Below are 18,740 nucleotides of genomic sequence, written 5' to 3'. Positions count from 1 at the left end.
CTTTCTGATATCAAATAATTTTCATTTTTTGAAATTCACGATATAATACAAATTTTATGACAAATTATAAAAATTTGATATTTTTCACATTTTTGATAAAACAGTCCTCGAAGTAAATATTATAAATCTAATGATAGTACGTAAATGGGCTGGGAGGAAAAGCTGACGATCAATTGAAAATTTTGACCTTTCATATTAAAGATATGGATTTTTCCTCAAAAGACCTAATTTTTTTATGGTGTTTTGGGGAAAAAATCCATATCTTCAAAACGAAAGGCCAAATTTTCAATTGATCGTCGGTTTTTCATCCCACCTACATACACTTTAAGTATAAATCATCAGATTTAAAAGTTTACTTCGAAAGTACTGTTAAATATCAAAAATATCAATTTTTGATCATTTGCCATAAAATGTGTATTACATTGCGAATTTCAAAAAATTATAAATTATTTGATATCATCAGGACATTCTTCGTATTCAGAATGCAATTCGATATTGTCTGATGTGCTCTAATGTCCCACACAAAATACTGTCCAAATGTTCATACCCCATCCCTTAAGACCAACCTATTGTAAGGTTTTGGGGAGGGTGTCTGCCTTTTGTAAAAAAAAAAAAAAACCTTGCTTAGAGGTATATATGCTTGTAGTTGGAATTCTACAGTACTATGTGAAAGACTAAGCCTGAAGTGCTTTAATTACAGTAAAATTTAAGTTTTTATATTAAATCCGGAGATCTCCAGTTTTATTCCGAGTTCACCAATCGAAGGATGGCTAAAACATCTCATGCGTGTGAGCTCATGTGTACATGTATCACTGAATCGGTGACGTATACACTGTGTGCATATCACTTTTCGTCTTTATACGTCTTATTTATACATCCCAGCTGCATGAATCTCAGCTGAAGTAATACGATCAGCGAGCTAATACATGCATAGTAGGCACTGGAATGAAATAGTAATTTTCTTTGTATTACCTCATTTGTTTCGCTAGAAATTAAAAGGGGACAATATGATCAGTGAAAACTAACATTTAAATAGGAATCTATTCTTTATGCAAATCACTTATTATTGCTTTAATCCTCCATGCAGGGGTTACCTCATTTATTATGAGTTTTTGGAGGTAAAAAATAGTTCCTATTTTGGCAATCCCAAAGATATTATACAGTGTGTCCAAAAAAAATTATACTGGGTGTTTTAATTTGGAAAAAAAATAAGCATTGGAATAAAAAATAAAAAATAAAGAATTAAAATAATAAATTAGTTAATTAAAATAATAAAATTAAAATAATAAATAAAGAATTGCACGCAGCTCATTTCATTTTTGCATTATATATGCAAATTTCATTTGATTCGGTTGACTGGTTGCAAAGAAATGATTGATTACATAATGCGTGCATCAATGCAGTTCCTTCCAAGTTTGATCAACAGGCCTTTTTTATACTCATTTACTCCCTTCCTAAAGTTTGTGTTTCTCATTAAATTTAGTCCTTTATGGTGTTTTATTAGTTACGCTTTCACTGTGAATATAACTTAAGATTTGCCTTCAGATTAATGCACAGTGGTTGAATTATAAGAAAATTAACACTGTAATATAATCATTTCATGCGCTCAATTTACACCGCTAGGAAGTCAACAATATCAAGACTTCAAAAGCCTTGATTTATAGCTGTATATAATCATAACATGCATTTAATTATACCGATTGGAGAATATTAAATATCAGGTGGCTTCAAACTCCTTGATTTATAGCCATAGCGGTTACCTGCAGAGAAACTGATTTGTGACGCGATCAAGCAAAATCAGTCGGAACTCGGAAATATTAAATTTTTAGTTTCTTATAGGATTGTAAAAAGCATTTACAACATTTGATTTTGCAGAAAGCCCCATTGAAATTGAACAACTAGTTCAAAAGATATGAGCAATTAAAGAGTTTCCAAAACAACAGGAAACAAAAGGAAATATTTCCTTTGTTTGGCTATACCTCAAAATCAATATTTCCGAGTTCTGACTGATTGTGCTTGATCGCATCACATTTAAAGGTACACAGGTGTTCTGACTATAACATATGAAAATTTTGACTTTTTAGCCAGCTTAAATTCTTTATGTTGTGCAATATCACTGTTTGTCAGGGCATCAAACCCCCACCCTTTTTATTCCCCCCCCCACACTTTTTAGCCAGACACACTTTTTATCAGGAATTGAACCCCCACCCTTTTTTATATTTTTGACCAAGCTTACAACATTGTAATTATAAAATTCGGAAGACTGAACATCGTCTCTATTACAACTTTCATAGTCACTTCCTGGTGCATTTATCACTATCTGTTCCATCTTTGTCCATTTCAGAGTCCGAATCGATGCAGCATTTAGGCCAAAAAAAAATTGTTTGTTTGTCCACGTCCGACTGACCGTGTACCCTGGTCCCGACCGTGTTTTTTTTTTTTTTTTTTTTGGCATCGATGGGACACCGTATAAAACAGTGGTTAGTATAAATTTAAAGAAAGAAAATGCAAAGAAAATGAACAGTATAACATGCAGAACCATCTCAAGAGTTAAACCAGTAAAGTGCTATGTGTTGACTTATTTACCAGACTTCAAATTGTCAGTTTCAAGTGCAATGTCTGGAAAAAAAAAATATAAAAAAATCCGACAAAAAAATCCGACCTACCGACCCAACTGTTTCATAAGCCTCTATGGACAAACAAACAATTTTTTTTTGGCCTTATCCTCGTCTATTAACAAATACTCATGATTTTCTTCTTCATCTGAAACATTTTTGAAATTATTGGCACAATTACTGTATCACTGCAATCATCTTACAAAGTATATGATCTTCACCATTGGATTGTGTATCGTGAAGTATATGGAGTGAACGTTTTGACAAATGGGCGCGACAATATACAGTGGGCTGACATCTTGAATTGATTGCACTACTATCATTAAAGTATGTGAACAGAATGTCCTTTATTTGTGAAATAATCATCAGTCTCTACACAGCCGCTATGGTTCTGCTCACTTCACTTCTAGCATGTGGAGCAAGCGGGCCAAAGCAGCTGTTCATGGAACATCAATTCTACTATGAGTGATGTTGTACAGAGTTGAAGACATCAGCAAATTAAATTCTGAAATTTTCATTCGAAATTTACGAAGAAAATATTAATATCATCAAATTACTTTATTATAATTTTTTTCAATTAGTGGCTTTACTCAAATGCTTTATATATCACTCCTAAGCTTTTTAGAAACCCACCAAAATTTTAACCCCCGCCCTTTTTACCTTTTTACCAATTTTCGGAATTCCAAATACCCATGATTTAGAAAGCGTGCCGGACAAACAGTGAATATGTGAACATTTTCTGAACAAAGAAATCGAGAATCATCTTACATACATAAGCTTTGCCTTTTAATATCATGCAGTATTTTCAAAACAAAACATAATTAAATGTTTTGCAATAAACAGGTTGTTTAAAGGAACATGCCAGCAATCACAACATTATGCCTTATATGTTTGAAAAATAATTATGAAGCATGAATCACATGGTTTTATTTAAAACAAACTCATAATGACCATAAAAAACGAATAAAAACAGCCGTCTATCAACACACAATATTCAAAATTCCCGGGGACCGAAATGATGTTATCTTTTTATTGTATCTCTAAATGTAATGATGAGAAGTATATAAAAGTATACATTTGCAGAAAGGAAATGATGCAAGGAATCCAACTAGCATTACAGTTTCCTGCAAAAATTAACAGTTTTGGAGGAAATCTCAAAATTTTATTTTATTTTACTGACTCGAGGAAGGTATACAGACTTTACCATCTTTCAGTGATATTACCCCATATTGTGTAATATTTTGTTGTCCTGATTTGAGCACTTTGGATATTCAATGCAGAATGACACATAATTAACTTTTTCATTTATCCCCGGGCATTTATCCGACCAATGCTTGGTCCAAGATAGAAGAGGTTGAATTGGAAATATGTGCAGAATTATGTGAAGGAGGTGTTCTGCATGTATAGCAATACTGTTTATCATTTCTGTTATATATCTGTTTATTTTGTACAGCTCATATAGTCATCATTATGGCAACAACTCAATCAGTTACAAGATGGTTAATATATCAAATGGACAATACTATCATGGCAGTGACATGTTTGGATGACAACAGGACTTCACACCATACCTGTTGATTGGTTCAAAGAACACTATTATGATTTATTGAGCCAATCAGCAACATGGTAAGAATGGTGGTAGGGCTAAAGAGGTGTATACCCTATGAGTACAACCTGCTCATTGGTTACAAGAACAATATGATTTATTGAGCCAATCAGCAACATGGTAAGAATGGTGGTAGAACCGAAGAGGCATCCTATGAGTACTACCTGCTGATTGGTTACAAGGACACTATTATTATTGATTGAGCCAATCAGCAACATGGTAGAATTATGGTAAGGGCTGAATTTTAATTGGTCACTTTATGAATATATATTGGAATGAACCAATCATAAATGTTATTAGAAAGGCGGTGGTTCTCAGGGGTTAATTGCTATGTAGAAATGAATAGAGAAAAATGATGGAAAATGATCTATAATTGTGGGATAGACTACTTTGCATCTGACGTCAACTCGATCACGGTTTGTTTACGAGTGTTGTGATGGTTGAGTTTCTGAATGTGGCGATAAAACAGCATGCTTTATGGATAATTTTGCACCTTCAAATTTACAAACTGTCTCAAAAGTTACGTCTCAGTAATAGGAAACTTTTTCTTAAAGGCACCATTTCGGAAATACCTAGAAAAGTTGCTTTTTGCTCTGTAAAAGTACCATAATTTTTCACCATTTTCTGTGATGAAGATACCAGATGAATCTTCCTTCCTACCACTACTAACCAATCAAGGGTCATGGGGAGTTTGATTGACAGTGACGTCAGATGCAAACTAGTCTTTTTATACAATTATAGATCATTGTGGACCATCACACTTTAAAACATTATTATTGGTGATGTTCAGTGGGTGTACAAAAATATAACACTGACATGAAGATATGATATTTAACCCCAAGGACACTACCTGATAACTAAGAACTATTTTGATTGGTTACAAAGAGGACTATGCCATGTATTGAGCCTATCAGAGATATGATAAGAATAGTTGATAGGGCTGAAAATTGGAGGTATATCTTAATTGGTTACTCAAATGATTATATCATGTAATTAAAGCCATAATGTGTGATTTCCTCCACAGGGACACCCTCAATTTTTGTTGAATTTCTACTTTTTATATGATTATAATGCCCAATGGTGTACTAAAATACCATGTGAAAGACTAAACCTGAAGTGCTTTAATTACAGTAAAATTATACCGGTTTTATTCAGAGTTCACTGATCGAGTGGTGGCTAAACACATCACATGCACATGTAGTATTGAATCGGTGATGTATAAAATGTATGCATATCACATTGTAGGTGCCAAATGAAATAGCAATTTTCTTTGTTTTACCTCATTTGTTTGGCTCGAAAGTAAAAGGGGACAATGTCAGTGAAAACTAAGATTTAAATAGGAATCTATTCTTTTTGCAAATCATACATTATGGCTTTAACCAATCAGAGATATACTGTATGAAGTCTGTAGTACGAGACTATATATTGATGGGAAATCTGCCATGTTGTATTGTCATGTATGGGGACCAAAATGCGTGTATTGGGCTATTCAAGTTGTAATCCACACCCCAATGGAAGACATGACCTTAATCTTCCTCACAGGGAGTGTAAATTTCAAATGAGGTTTACCTGAATGGGTGACTGCCATTTGAAATCATCATCCCCTATGTGGGAGATTAAGGTCATATCTTCCGTATGGGTGTATGGATTTCAACTTTGCATACTGGAAGTGTGATTTATTTAATTATACAGCACTCTTTGTGTTATGTTATTTATGCGAACTATACCGGTATAAATAAGCTTTGGTTGATAATTCAACTATTATGACAATTTCTGAACTTTAATTATCTTGGGTGCTTGGTTGTGTACCATACAGTAAGCCATAAAATTAAGGTACCAGTTGTGTTCACCCCTGCATATCCTAAATAAAGACAAATATGTCAAAATTAAAACAAGCAGCCAATACATGTACTCTTAAACTTGTTGAAATTGATTGAGAATTAAAGAAACAGTGATCTAAAACCTAATGAAGAAACTTTTGTGTACTAATCAATGAAAGCACGACGCTAGTTTTAACGTGCTAATCAATGGAAGCGCAGCGTTAGTTCTCTTGTTCACGAATGCTTTGTGTACAAATCAATAGGGCATTTAATACAGCAAACTGCAACTTTTACATTGGTATCTTCCTAGGGTTTTGGGATCGTCGTGTCTTTATTTCTTGAACAATTTCAACGAATGAGGTCTTAAATTCGAGCTAAAAGATGCAGCTATTGGCTGGTTCCAATTATGACATATCTGTCTTTGTTTAGGATATACTGGAGGTGAACATAACTGGTACCGTAATTTTTTGGCTTACTGTATTGTAGTGTTTATCCAAAAAAAAGGTGGGAAAAGCGCAAACATTTATAGTGCGTTACGCACAGGCATAAACTCACAGGCCTCAGCACACTTTACAGGAATTTGAGTATCAGGGCCATTTACTTAACACAACACAAAAAGAAACTCCTCACTTACATAACCTGACATAAATCTAACCCTGCTCATGTTATGACAATTTAATTGACACGGTCATGTGCAGAATCTTGTTAGCTCCAATTTGATACCACATTTGCTACCAAAAGCTCTAAATTAACAAAGATTGATAGTATACAAATACGACATGGTTAGAGGGGAAATAGGGCAAACTATTTTCCCCAGGTACTGGCTATGGGGATATCACCCCAAACCCGAAGGGTCATGTCTTCCGCATGGTTGAGGGGTGATAGGCCCATAGCCAGTACCGAGTATTTCCACGATATACACAATGTAGTATTTGTTTTATTACACCGACCTTTGACAATGGGGATGAGGTTATCATGGTGGTAGGAAAAACTATCTCACGGTGAAATAGGTCATGCTGTTTGCGATTGAACAATTAAGTGGCATGATTTACTCATGAATATTTATGACGTGTAATAACAATATATGCTGTACACGACTGTCAAGCAAATTGCCATAGCATGAGGAGGTTTAGATTTATGATATGTTACATAAGTGAGGAGTTTTTTTTGTGATATGGTCAGTACTGACTGTTTAAAGTACTTATTGCAATGTATAACATTGATTGAAATATGTCTATAGAATACAATGTACACAGTTACTATTCATGTACCAAACACAAAAAGTATTATACTTAGAACTGAAACTTAGTTATCAGATGATATCAGAAACAGTAGGCTGGTACTACTGTGTGTATAAGTAATATTGAGAGTTCAGAAGCAGAACTAGAAAGCCGTAACTCACTACGTCCAGCTCTCACAAAATGAGCATAAAGTTGGCTCCTTGCTTTGGTCTTCAAAAATCAATATTTCCCCCCACAATGTCTTTTGTTTTCTATTGAATTTTGTCATGATTAATAGACTGTATCTTCTATAGTGCACTGTCGACTTTATGCTCATTTTGTGTGAGCAGGTGATTGTGAGTTGAGGCTTTCTGGCTATCAACCCACAATATGTATAAGGGACCAATGATGAGTCCTAAACGGGAAGTCCTTTCATTAGGGGCAAGAGAATAAAAAGTCAAATTATGTTTGTATGGAATTTTCAATATTTCACAATTACATTACAAGGAGGGAGGGAGGAGGTTAGTCTCCAAACGAAAGCACTTTCGTTTATAGGACATCATTGAACTTTTGGGTCGTTCCCTAAATAAAACACATTTAATTGACCATAGTATTAGGCTATTATAGTTGAATCCCATATCCCTTATGGAAGGCATGATCTTGATCTTCCACACGGAGTGTGAATTTTAAATGGGATTACCAAAATGGGTAACTCCATTTGAAATCTACACCCCCTGTGTGGGAGATAAGATTAAGGTCATGCCTTCCATTTAGGAGTATGGATTTCAACTAGAATAGCCTAGTATATTATATGCATTATAATGCAGTGATAGATAGCAACTGGGGAATCTGTAGATTCAATTATCTGACTAAACGGGTAAGTACCCAATGCAAGGTATGTGGCAAGGACCAGGGCACTAGCTTAATCGGTACAGTTACCGAATAGGGTGCAACTTGCTAGACTTGAGTTCAGTCCTCATTTATGGAGTTTAGGGTTGGGGTAGGGTAGTCTTGTCATAAGACTAGTAGCGTTGCACCTTATTTGGTAATTGCTCTGTATAATCTTCCTTTGGGCTATTCCAGTTGAAATCCATACACCCCTATGGAAGACATGACCTTAATCTCCCACACAGGGGGTGTAGATTTCAAATGGATTCACCCTTTCAGCAAGTCGGTGACATTAACACGTTCAGGCAGCTGTTTCGCACACCCATCTAGGCGGCATCTCAAAAACGGACTTTGAGCAAACGCTCATGATTGAAGCTGTCTTCAAATAAATGCCCAATGACTTGCTGACAGTAAAAATACTATGAGCTTAGTATTCTTTACTGTGTTAACCCCCTGAGCAATACCTGCCGATCTAACATTACCTCTGATTGGTCAATTACATGATATCTTCACTTTGCAAATAATTCACCCCAATTTTTTTGTGTGGTAAAATTATTCTAACAATGTTGCTGATTGGGCCAATTGAAAATGAAAACTTCTTTTTGGCCAATCGGCAGGTAGTTCTCATGGGGTTAAAAGATTGTTTGAATGTATCTTTGAAATTCCCATGATGTATCTCGCAAACAGGGCACTATTATAACTATTCATAAATTCAGTAATATATTTCGACACAAATTTATGTCTTTGTATAGCAGTATGTATAGGTATCTTTAAATTGCTGTGCAAAATGAAATATACGAGTAACTAACTGCAGCATCAAGTTACCATGTTTTATGTCAAAACAGAAGCAGAAGTACTTTATGTTTTAGTATGAGTGTATGTGATCTTAAATATATTTTTTACCATCTTTGCTTATTTGTAATATGTTAACATATCGTCTTGACAGAGAAGATATTTTACCCTTCCCAGAATCCTTTGCAACATGACACATCACCTTGCATCAAATGACACTCCTATTACATTGTACAGGTTCCCTTTGTTTTCATGTTGAGACTTAACTGGCTAATCGTGGGTTGACAGTCAAGAAATAAACATATTGCAAGATGTGGATGTGATCTGTTCATTAAGGTACTTTTTGTCACTATCAACCCATGTTGCACTAGATAGCAAATCAGTACAGAAAATTGAAATGGAAGAAATGCATTGTGGGAAGTGTAAGGTATCTTCGCTGTTATCTTGGTGTATTAGTGAAAATATGGTGAAACAAAGGAGTGCATTCCTAAATAGGTGGACTCTGATGCTATAATCTTGTTTACCAGATTTTTACCAAAAGTGTTTATTGAAGTTTTGTCAATGTGTACATAAAAATATATTTTACCAAAATGCAAAATTGTTGAATTTTGTTAAACAGAAGAGTACTAATACTTATAAGTAGTCAAATGGGTCTTTCCAGTTAAAATCCATACAGACATGGAAGACATGACTTTAATCTTCCACATTCATTCATTTCATTTCATTCGGCAGCGAAGCAGACGACTTCAAAATTTCTCCATGTACTATGATTTGAAGCCACAGTGGTAATGACATCTGGCAGTAAAAAGTTGTCAAAGTCCCCCAACAGCTTTTGCACATAAGACAAGTAGGATGTTCTTTGCCTTCCAGGTCTTCTTGTAATGTAATGGGGTGTAGAGAGCATATCTGCTGCATGGTTTATCTTCCTGCATCCTCAGGATATGTCCCAAGAATCATAGTTGTGATTTGACAGAGTTGATAAGAGACACAGTGTTGGTGATGGTATAGACACTTTCATTACTGACATGGTCAGTGCGCTTAATGCTCAGCATTACCCTGTAACATGATGTACCAAAAGCGTTGATCTTATTTTCCATGTCGGTATATATCTTCCACACAGGGAGCGTGAATTTCAAATGGGGTTACCAGTACCTGAATGGGTGACTCCATTTGAAATCTACACCCCCTGTGTGGGAGATTACTCAGGGGTGTATGGATTTAAACTGGAATAACGCAATGTTGTCTAAAATGGTATCGTAAGTTATGATTTTGTATGGTAAGTAACTGTAATGGGGATATTCCAGTTGAAATCCATACATCCCCTATGGAAGACATGGCCTTAATCTCCCACACAGGGGGTGTAGATTTCAAATGGAGTCACCCATTCAAGTAACCCCATTTGTAATTCACACTCCCTGTGTAGAAGATTAAGGTATGTCTTCTATAGGGGGTGTATGGATTTCAACTGGAATAACTCAATTTTCATATTTGTATTAAGAAGTACTGTACAGGCGTCTTCCCAATTAAATGCTTAAATTTAAGGTGCAGTAAAATTATAATGAAGGGTCATAGGGCAAAGGTCATAGGGTTAGGTTGATGCGTTCATATTTTTGAGTTATTTATATTTTACAGGGTATTCAAGTATTAGTGTAGTCTGTATAATGGGATTTTTTATTTTTATTTACACAGTTATTCTCAGATTTGAAAATTTAAGGAATCTGATAGGAATGTTTGCACAGTATTTTTGTGGGACCTGAGAGCACATCGGAATATCAAATTGCATTATGAATACGAAAAATGTCCTTCTGATATCAAATAATTTTGATTTTTTGAAATTTGCAATATAATACACATTTTATGGCAAATGATTAAAAATTTATATTTTTTATTTTTTGCAGGCCTTGAAGTAAACTTTATAAATCTAATGATATGTACTTAAAGTGTATGTAGTTGGGATGAAAAGCGGACCATTAATTGAAAATATTTACCTTTCATATTGGAGATATACATTTTTTTCCCCCAAAAGACCTACATTTTTTTGGTGTTTTAGGGGGGAAATATATATCTTCAATACTAAAGGTCAAAATTGTGATATGATGGATGGCTTTTTATCCCAGCTACATACACTTTAAGTACATATTATTGGATTTATAAAATTTACTTCAAGGACTTTAATTTCAAAAATAGTAATTTTTTCTCAGTTGCCATAAAATCTATATTATATCGAGAATTTAAAAATCAAATCAAAATTATTTGATATTAGAAGGTCATTCCTCATATTCAAAGTACAATTCGATATGTCTGATGTGCTCCCAGGTCCCACAAAAAAAAATTGAAAATGTCGCTATCCAAGCCCTTAAGGTGGTACTACACCCTGATAAATTTTGTGACTAATTTTGCATTTTTCTAAAAAAAAATAACTACGCTGGTAACAAAAGTTATGTATATTATAGGGCAAGGAATCTAATCATTTCACTGAAATTTCAGTGATTCAAGACAAGTGGTTCATTATATATGTTAAGAAATGAGGTACATTCTAGCGGTACCTCTTTTCTTATCATAAATAATGTACCACTTGTCTTGAGTATCCAGTGTAGTAACTGGATTCTTTGCCCCTATGATATACATAACTTTTGTTACCAGTGTGCTATCATTTTTTGAGAAAAATGCAAAATTAGCCACAAATATATCAAGGTGTGTAGTACCACCTTAAAACCCCGCACAAATATTGTTGACACATAGGCTTTAATGTGTTACTGTTTGAAATAGCGAATAAACAAAATAGTTCAGAGCAGTTCAAATTACAAAAAATAATACCAAGAAAATCGCTAACAATTCATACTGATGAAATAGCCCACTATATAGTATGCATTACCTTTTGACTCAAGTTTTGTTGTTTATACAGTTATTATATGTGAACTTGCAAAATAAGGGAACAACTTTTATAATGCTAAATTAACTTTATTTGTATGTCTTCGGAGCCATTTTGCACTTCAAGTATGATAAGATTAAGAAGACAAATAGGGAGCAGCGTGGCACACTGGTTAAGGTGTATGCCTTCAGTGGCGAGCGTGAGTCATCACATAGGGGGCACCGAATCTGATTGGGGGGGCACAAGCCATTTTTGGCAATTTTCCTATGTAATTTAAAAACATTTCAGATTGATTGGGGCCCCCTTTGTGCACCTTTGATGCTACGCCACTGTTTGCCTTTGGTGCAAGAAGTCAAGGGTTCAAATCCATTCTCCCTGTAGTTCATAGGGTAATAAGCCCCATTGTTGGCTACACTTGCCTGTCCTGTAAAAATGCCCCGACCAGCTATCTACGATGACCCCCTTCACCAGATCATTTGTGCCTGGCGAAGTTTCGTGAGCGTTATCTCCTAGATTTCAGCTGTTCAATGGTCTCAAATCAAATCAAATCAAATTTATCATAATCAATCATAACAACAGCTAGTCTGATTGGCCAATTATACATCAAAGTCTTTGATGTGTAATTGCCCAATCAGATCACGATCTGATACAGTCACTCACTCGCTGATGAAAGATGGAGTACCATGTGAAAATTCAGAGGTAGGAATTAATTCTTTGTGTTTGGATCAAAAGTTTAAATAAAAATCATCAAAGTCTTTGGTCGGCGTCGAGTGGTGATTATGAAGCCATGTGTATGTTGCTTATTAACAGGGTGCTCTCTTCGATCAGAGAAAGAGTTTCCTGAAAGCCAGTATATAGAGTGCATTTCCCTCACTTTTTGATGTACAGTGGAAACTCATTATAACGAAGTTGTCAGGGACAGAAAAATTAGTTCTTTATATCCAAATTTCGTTATATCAGGGTTGTAAAACAATAAATAACAAAAAAGAATTTTGTATCTTGGTTCTGAAAAAATACTTCTTTATAACAGGGTTTTTCTTGTATCCGATTTCGTTATAATGAGGTTTTACTGTATCATAAGTCCATTAAACTCATTGTAAGGCAAAAATGGGTTGGTCTCAAACAACCATGTGTGTAACTCTTGAAATCATGTGCTTGTTTTATGTTCTGAGAATTTTTTATTTTTTTAGTTGTTTTGTTTCTGGAAAAATCTTACAATTTGGCTGTTAAAACTATTTTAAAAAAAGTGACCGCTATTGTGTTCATTAGTAAGAGTGTGTAATTACCATGGCATGTATGTAATTATCTTTATCTGTAATCTGTATATCATTGTTCCAAAGATATCTTATATTGTACTCATGTCAAACAGCTTGGTTGATGTGTGAAAATTACCAGGGCTGGATTTTTTTTCCTGTGGAAAATACACCATATCTCCCTCCAAGATCCTATTAATTTCATATGTATTTCTTATGTGTGTGGGGAAGTAAAATTTCCCATATTTTGAACTTTGTTCTCAAAATGACAAAAAATGGCTTAGGCAATTATCGTAACAGGCTGACGACATGTGTGTGCATCCATATCAAAATGATGCGCTTGTCGGCTACTACATGTGTCTCTTATTAAATAATAGCTAGGAATAAATACCAGACTTATATCTCAAGTGGAGGTCACTTCAAATCATCCCAAAGTCACTTTGTTTGGGAATACAGAGAACATTCCTAAACCATGTGACTTGGGGATAAGTAGAAGTGACCTCCACTTGAGATGATTCTGATATTTATTCCTAGCTATTATGTAGCAGCCAACAAGCGCATCCTTTTGAGATGGATGATGTACACATATCAATTTTGTTAAAATAAATTTCTAAATTTACCTACTTTCTTGGTACAGTGGTAAAATAATATTCCAGTTAAAATCCATACACCCCCTATGGAAGATATGACCTTAATCTCCTACACAGGGGGTATAGATTTCGAATAGAGTCACCCATTCAGGTAACCCCATTTGAAATTCACATTCCCTGTGTGTCACAGTTAGAGTCGTCTGCTCAAAAATATGCTATTCCATTTGAAATACATACACCGGCACCCCTATGGAAGATGTGACCTTAATCTTCCACACAGGGAATGTGAATTTCAAATGGAGCTACCCAGTTCGAGTCATCTGCTCAAAAATAGGCTACCCCAGTTTAAATCCATACACCCCCTATGGAAGACATGATTTTAATCTCCCACACAGGGAGTATGAATTTCAATACTGAATGGTTGACTCCATTTGAATCGACACCCCCTATGTGGGAGATCAAGGTCATGTTTTGCACAGGGGGTGTATGGATTTCAACTGGAAAAGCCAAATTTAAGATCAGAATGAAAGCTCTTAGGCAGTATGAGCCAAAATGGTCTCACTTCCTAGGCATAGTTCAATAACCTCCAGTCAACAACCATAGCTTAAAATTTGACCTCAAATTTATTTATTTATTAATTAGACTCTATAATTGTGGGGTATGAGTTTTTGTTCATTCTAGGAGTACGCACACCTATTGGAGTTGGAGAACTCTGTACTACAGTCTGTCCACATAGAAGTACAAACCAAATCTGTGGCATCGGGGGTCGATGCTTTGTGTCACACGAACTGTGTGTTAAAAAAATGTGACGCGTAAAGAGCGTGGTGCGCTCGGCAAGTACAAATCGCGCAGCAGTTGGCACGCCATAGGATTTACACACGCATTGCACTGAAATGTTTAGTCTCACACAGTGACATCGCCCCGATATCTTCATAGTAGAAATCGCCATGGTAGGTTGAATCCACAGCCACGAAAGGTCATTTTATGCGGACCTTATGAGATGCATATTATTAGCGAAGTGACCTGACTAAGGCTACTGACAAAAGACGGGGTAATTGATTTTTCGCTCTGTGAGCAAGCTTGTATACGACATTGCGGTCAATGGTTATACTCTCTCCACTTGAGTCATCGTGAGTGCCGCTATAGCCGGCCTGCTGCGCGCTGTAGTCCATATACAGGACCAACGCAATATAAAATTGATAGTTTTGGTGAAATTTCGAGTTCAAAGCGCACGGCCAATTTTCAAAGCGCACGCTAACGACTATAATATCTGTTCAACACATATTTTCAAGTGTATGAGACCACATCTGGTTTCTTGAGAAAAATTCATTTACGTAGATATTCATCATTTTCGAACCCAGTATCCGAAGATTTTCGTCTGATATCAAAATCGTGCATAGCAATTCACGTGTATCGATCCCGTGTATTCGTTTTAATGTTTCTGCTGCACCAAATAATTATTAGCCAGGCGATGTCGGTGTGTCTCATACTTCCGGTTTCCGAGGTCTCTTTACTTTGTACTTCTATGTGGACAGACTGTAGAAGATGATGAGGCCAAAAAAAAAAGGTTCGTCTCAAAGCTTGCGCGCGCGTTTGTAAAATCCCACGATTTGACAAAAAACAAATGCGGAAATTTTTTATTTCAAAAAAAAAAAAAATATTTTAAGTTTTTCCAGAAAAATCGGCGAAAATCAGACTTTTTCTCAAAATACCATGAAAAAAGTCGGGAATAAAAAAAAATAAAAAAAATAAATCGCATTTCGCATTTGCTTTTGAATTTCTCGTGAGCTTTGAGGCGAACCTTTTTTTTTTGGCCTGAGCATGTTTGAAATCCTAGTGAGGGCAGCAAACATTATCCTTATCATAATATAGTAAAGCCAGTTTTTGCTTTGTATGTCTTTGTACGCCTATGATAAATATAGGGTCCACAAGTTCCCCTCTAAATACTTTTTGAAATAAATCAAAAAATATTTAACAAAATGCAAACGTGTAAAAAGGTATGGGTAGCTGTATTTGTTTTACACATATGGAGTGATGGACCAAATTATAGCGTCACACTTAATTGCGTTCAGTTACAATGGTTCATTATGTAAAAAAAGCGACTGTTTTAAACAATGTTAACAGTGGCATCTGAGTCCATAGGAGTCACATCTCAAACATCACAGTAGGCCAGGTCAATTCATGCGTTTGTTAAAGAAAACCTGACTGCTATGGTCTCAGGTGCAACTTTTAAAAAAGGCCTTTTTCTTACACAATTAACCAGCGTGACTGAACGCAATGATGTGTGACGCTATAAATTGGTCCACAGGGGTAAAACAAATATACATATTCTATAATAATCTATACATATCCTTTTAAATTGTTATATTTCGTAAAATATTTTTCGACTTAATTTAAAAAGTATTAGGGGGAACTTGTGGACTGAATAGTTGTGTATTGCAGTAGAGAGCTTGTACTAATATCATGCTGATGTGTAACAATTGGTGCAGTATGTATATAGGTGGATTCAACTTATGACTTTGCTTCAAACTAATAAATAGCTTAAGAAGCTATATGAACTATATTTTATAATATTTAAACAAAAAAGCATGCTTATTTTACTATTTTGTTTTCCAGAATTGTAAATAATGTGTGGCTTTGACCATTAAAATAAATAATAATATTAAGACAAAATTATTTGTGTTGAAGTTTGTTTTATACATCTAGTAAATCCCTAGCCCGAGGTACTCACACCTCCGTCACTACGATTCAGTCCAAGGTACTCACACCTCCGTCTCTATGATTTCCACTGACGTCTCCGTAACAAAGGTCTGAGATGCCTAGGCCTATCAGTATCCAATTTTATTAACAAAATATCACTTATTACCATTCCTCACATGAAGATTTAAACAAAACATATTTAGTGCATGTGTGTACATTTTGAGTACATTTGAAGGTGTAGGCCTAAAATGACCAAATTTGTGACCGTATCGATCGTCACCATAACCAGAATGTCTCATAGAGATATAAACATGGTGGCCATGGTGTCGAAGAAATTGTATTTTTTGGCTGTGAAATGCAGATTTAAAGAAGAAAAGAGATGCAGGAAGTCTTCATAGTGTTATTTTTAAGGATTATATCACAAAACTGAGTACTTTATGAATGCAGGGTGAACCTGCGACATGAGTTCAGTGAGGCTGCCTCTTTGTGCCCCGCTTTTTGCAATACCACAGAGGTAATGGCCCTATGCATGTGAGGAAGGACCAGCTAGAGCCATGTGTCGGGCTAGTAGTTACCATGCACAGTGCGATCTGGGTCCATCAATTGGTTTATTACTTGCGAACCATCTCGAGAACCATCTCCAGACCCGATGACAAACACTCGTGACCCTTAATGTCGAAGACAGGTTGAAATTACAACCCCAAACATTGACTATTACCCTTTTCCTAAAGACGTCCATTTTGACCAGCAGATCAAAATTTGACCCCTTTTCGACGTTTTTTTGTGGTGAGCATGCGTACCAAATAATATCCCATGTGAACCCCCTAAGTAGCCCAAATAGAAGATTAAGGTCATGTCTTCCACAGGGGGTGTATGGATTTCAACTGGAATATCCCAATGTTTAGAATTCCTGGGGATTGCTGACTATTAAAGTGACTTGCTACGCTCCCGCAGGCAAGAAATGTCTCGTAAAAAGAGTGCCATATTCATGATAGTGTCAGCTGTATTGCAATCTTTTTCAAAAGGGGTGCTTTTGAGAAGACCTCACATTTAGGGTTTATACCTGAACACTCACTATCTCACTATACGATTTTATAATATGAAATTGGTTCCTCAAAAGGCCCCTGTCATCCAAGACCCTCTAGTTTTGTTTGTTCCAAGACCCCATCTTTCATCATAAAAGACCCTAATTTTCCAAATTCTCACATAACGTCACAATTTTGCCACCCAAAGACCCCAAGAATAAATTGCAAATAGTTGCACCACAATGTGCAGTTTGGGGCATGTATTGCTTTACAATAATGAGCAGTGGCGGCGCTACGGCTACGGGGGGGGGGGGGGGGGGGCATGGAGGCATGGGATAGGAACCACCCCATTGAACACTTAAAATACCGTAGAGGTTTTCCGCTTCATGCTGGTTGCGGAGCATTACTACTCAGGAAAATACAACTTGATTTTCAAGTATTAATTGTAGCATAGCTCATCTTACAAATCCTTTAGTTTAAACTATTTGGGAATAAAAAAAGTTCCATATTCTGAGCTTTCCTTTGGAGTAAGACCACAGGGGCCTTTTGAGCTGAGTTGTCCAAACTCTTATATTTATACTTTTTTTACTCTTTAGCCCATTTAGTTGTGATGATTTTGTCTATTGCCCCCCTAAAGTGAGTGTATCCTTCATGAAGAGAACTTACCAAGCAAATCCCAACTCTATTCCTAACCCTAACCCTAATCCTACCCTAACCATAACTTTTACCCTAACCATAACCCTAACCCTAACTCTAATCCTATTAGTATTTCATGCTCTCTTACATTAAGGATAAACCGAAAGTTGCCCCCCCCCACAAAAAAAATGAAAAATGTCCTGGCTACCGCATGCTGCATGCCTTTTATAGGGCATGCCAAAAATGCTTGCCCCCCCCACCGGGCCTGCAAAATAAATCTTTGCCCCCTTGCCCTTTGCACATGCCAAATTTTTGAGATTCCAATTTGCAAACTTCAAGCGCAGCAAACAGGAATATTTCAGTGTTTTTCTAAGCCTTTTTAGAGCATTTTATTTAAAATGCACCAAAACTTGCTTCCCCCTTGGCTTGTCAAAAATTGTTTGATCTATGTGAACTTCATCAGGCAAAACAGAATAATATTGTAAAACAATGTAGTTCTGTAGCTTTCTGTATTTTCTGATAAATAGTAGCAGTGATTAGCCAAAAATCCAAATGAAAAAACAAAGGAGTTTTTTGTTTGGTTGGAAACCTGTTGCTTCCCAAAGTTCAAGCCTACCTGACTGATGACTGTTTATTTTCTTTCAAGTGCGCCACCTGTCCGTCCAATCAATTAAAGCCTAAAACACCCCTATTAAATAATGTAAACGTCCTACGTACAAAACA

At 35.8% G+C, this 18,740-nt stretch overlaps 1 protein-coding gene across 1 annotated transcript in view; it reads left to right on the top strand.

Annotated features, from left to right (window-relative positions):
• Window positions 1-5,161, top strand: part of LOC140167773 (uncharacterized) — a 54,162-nt gene extending 49,001 nt beyond the window's left edge. The window contains exon 12 of the mRNA XM_072191065.1: window positions 4,069-5,161. Within this exon, the coding sequence (XP_072047166.1) occupies window positions 4,069-4,077 (9 nt within the window). The 3' untranslated portion in view covers window positions 4,078-5,161. The remainder of the gene's footprint in view (window positions 1-4,068) is intronic.
• Window positions 5,162-18,740: the final 13,579 nt, after the last annotated feature.

This window comes from Amphiura filiformis, chromosome 13, assembly GCF_039555335.1.
Source record: "Amphiura filiformis chromosome 13, Afil_fr2py, whole genome shotgun sequence".
In the NCBI taxonomy this organism is placed as follows: domain Eukaryota; kingdom Metazoa; phylum Echinodermata; class Ophiuroidea; order Amphilepidida; family Amphiuridae; genus Amphiura; species Amphiura filiformis.
This window is presented reverse-complemented; position numbering and strand designations above follow the sequence as displayed.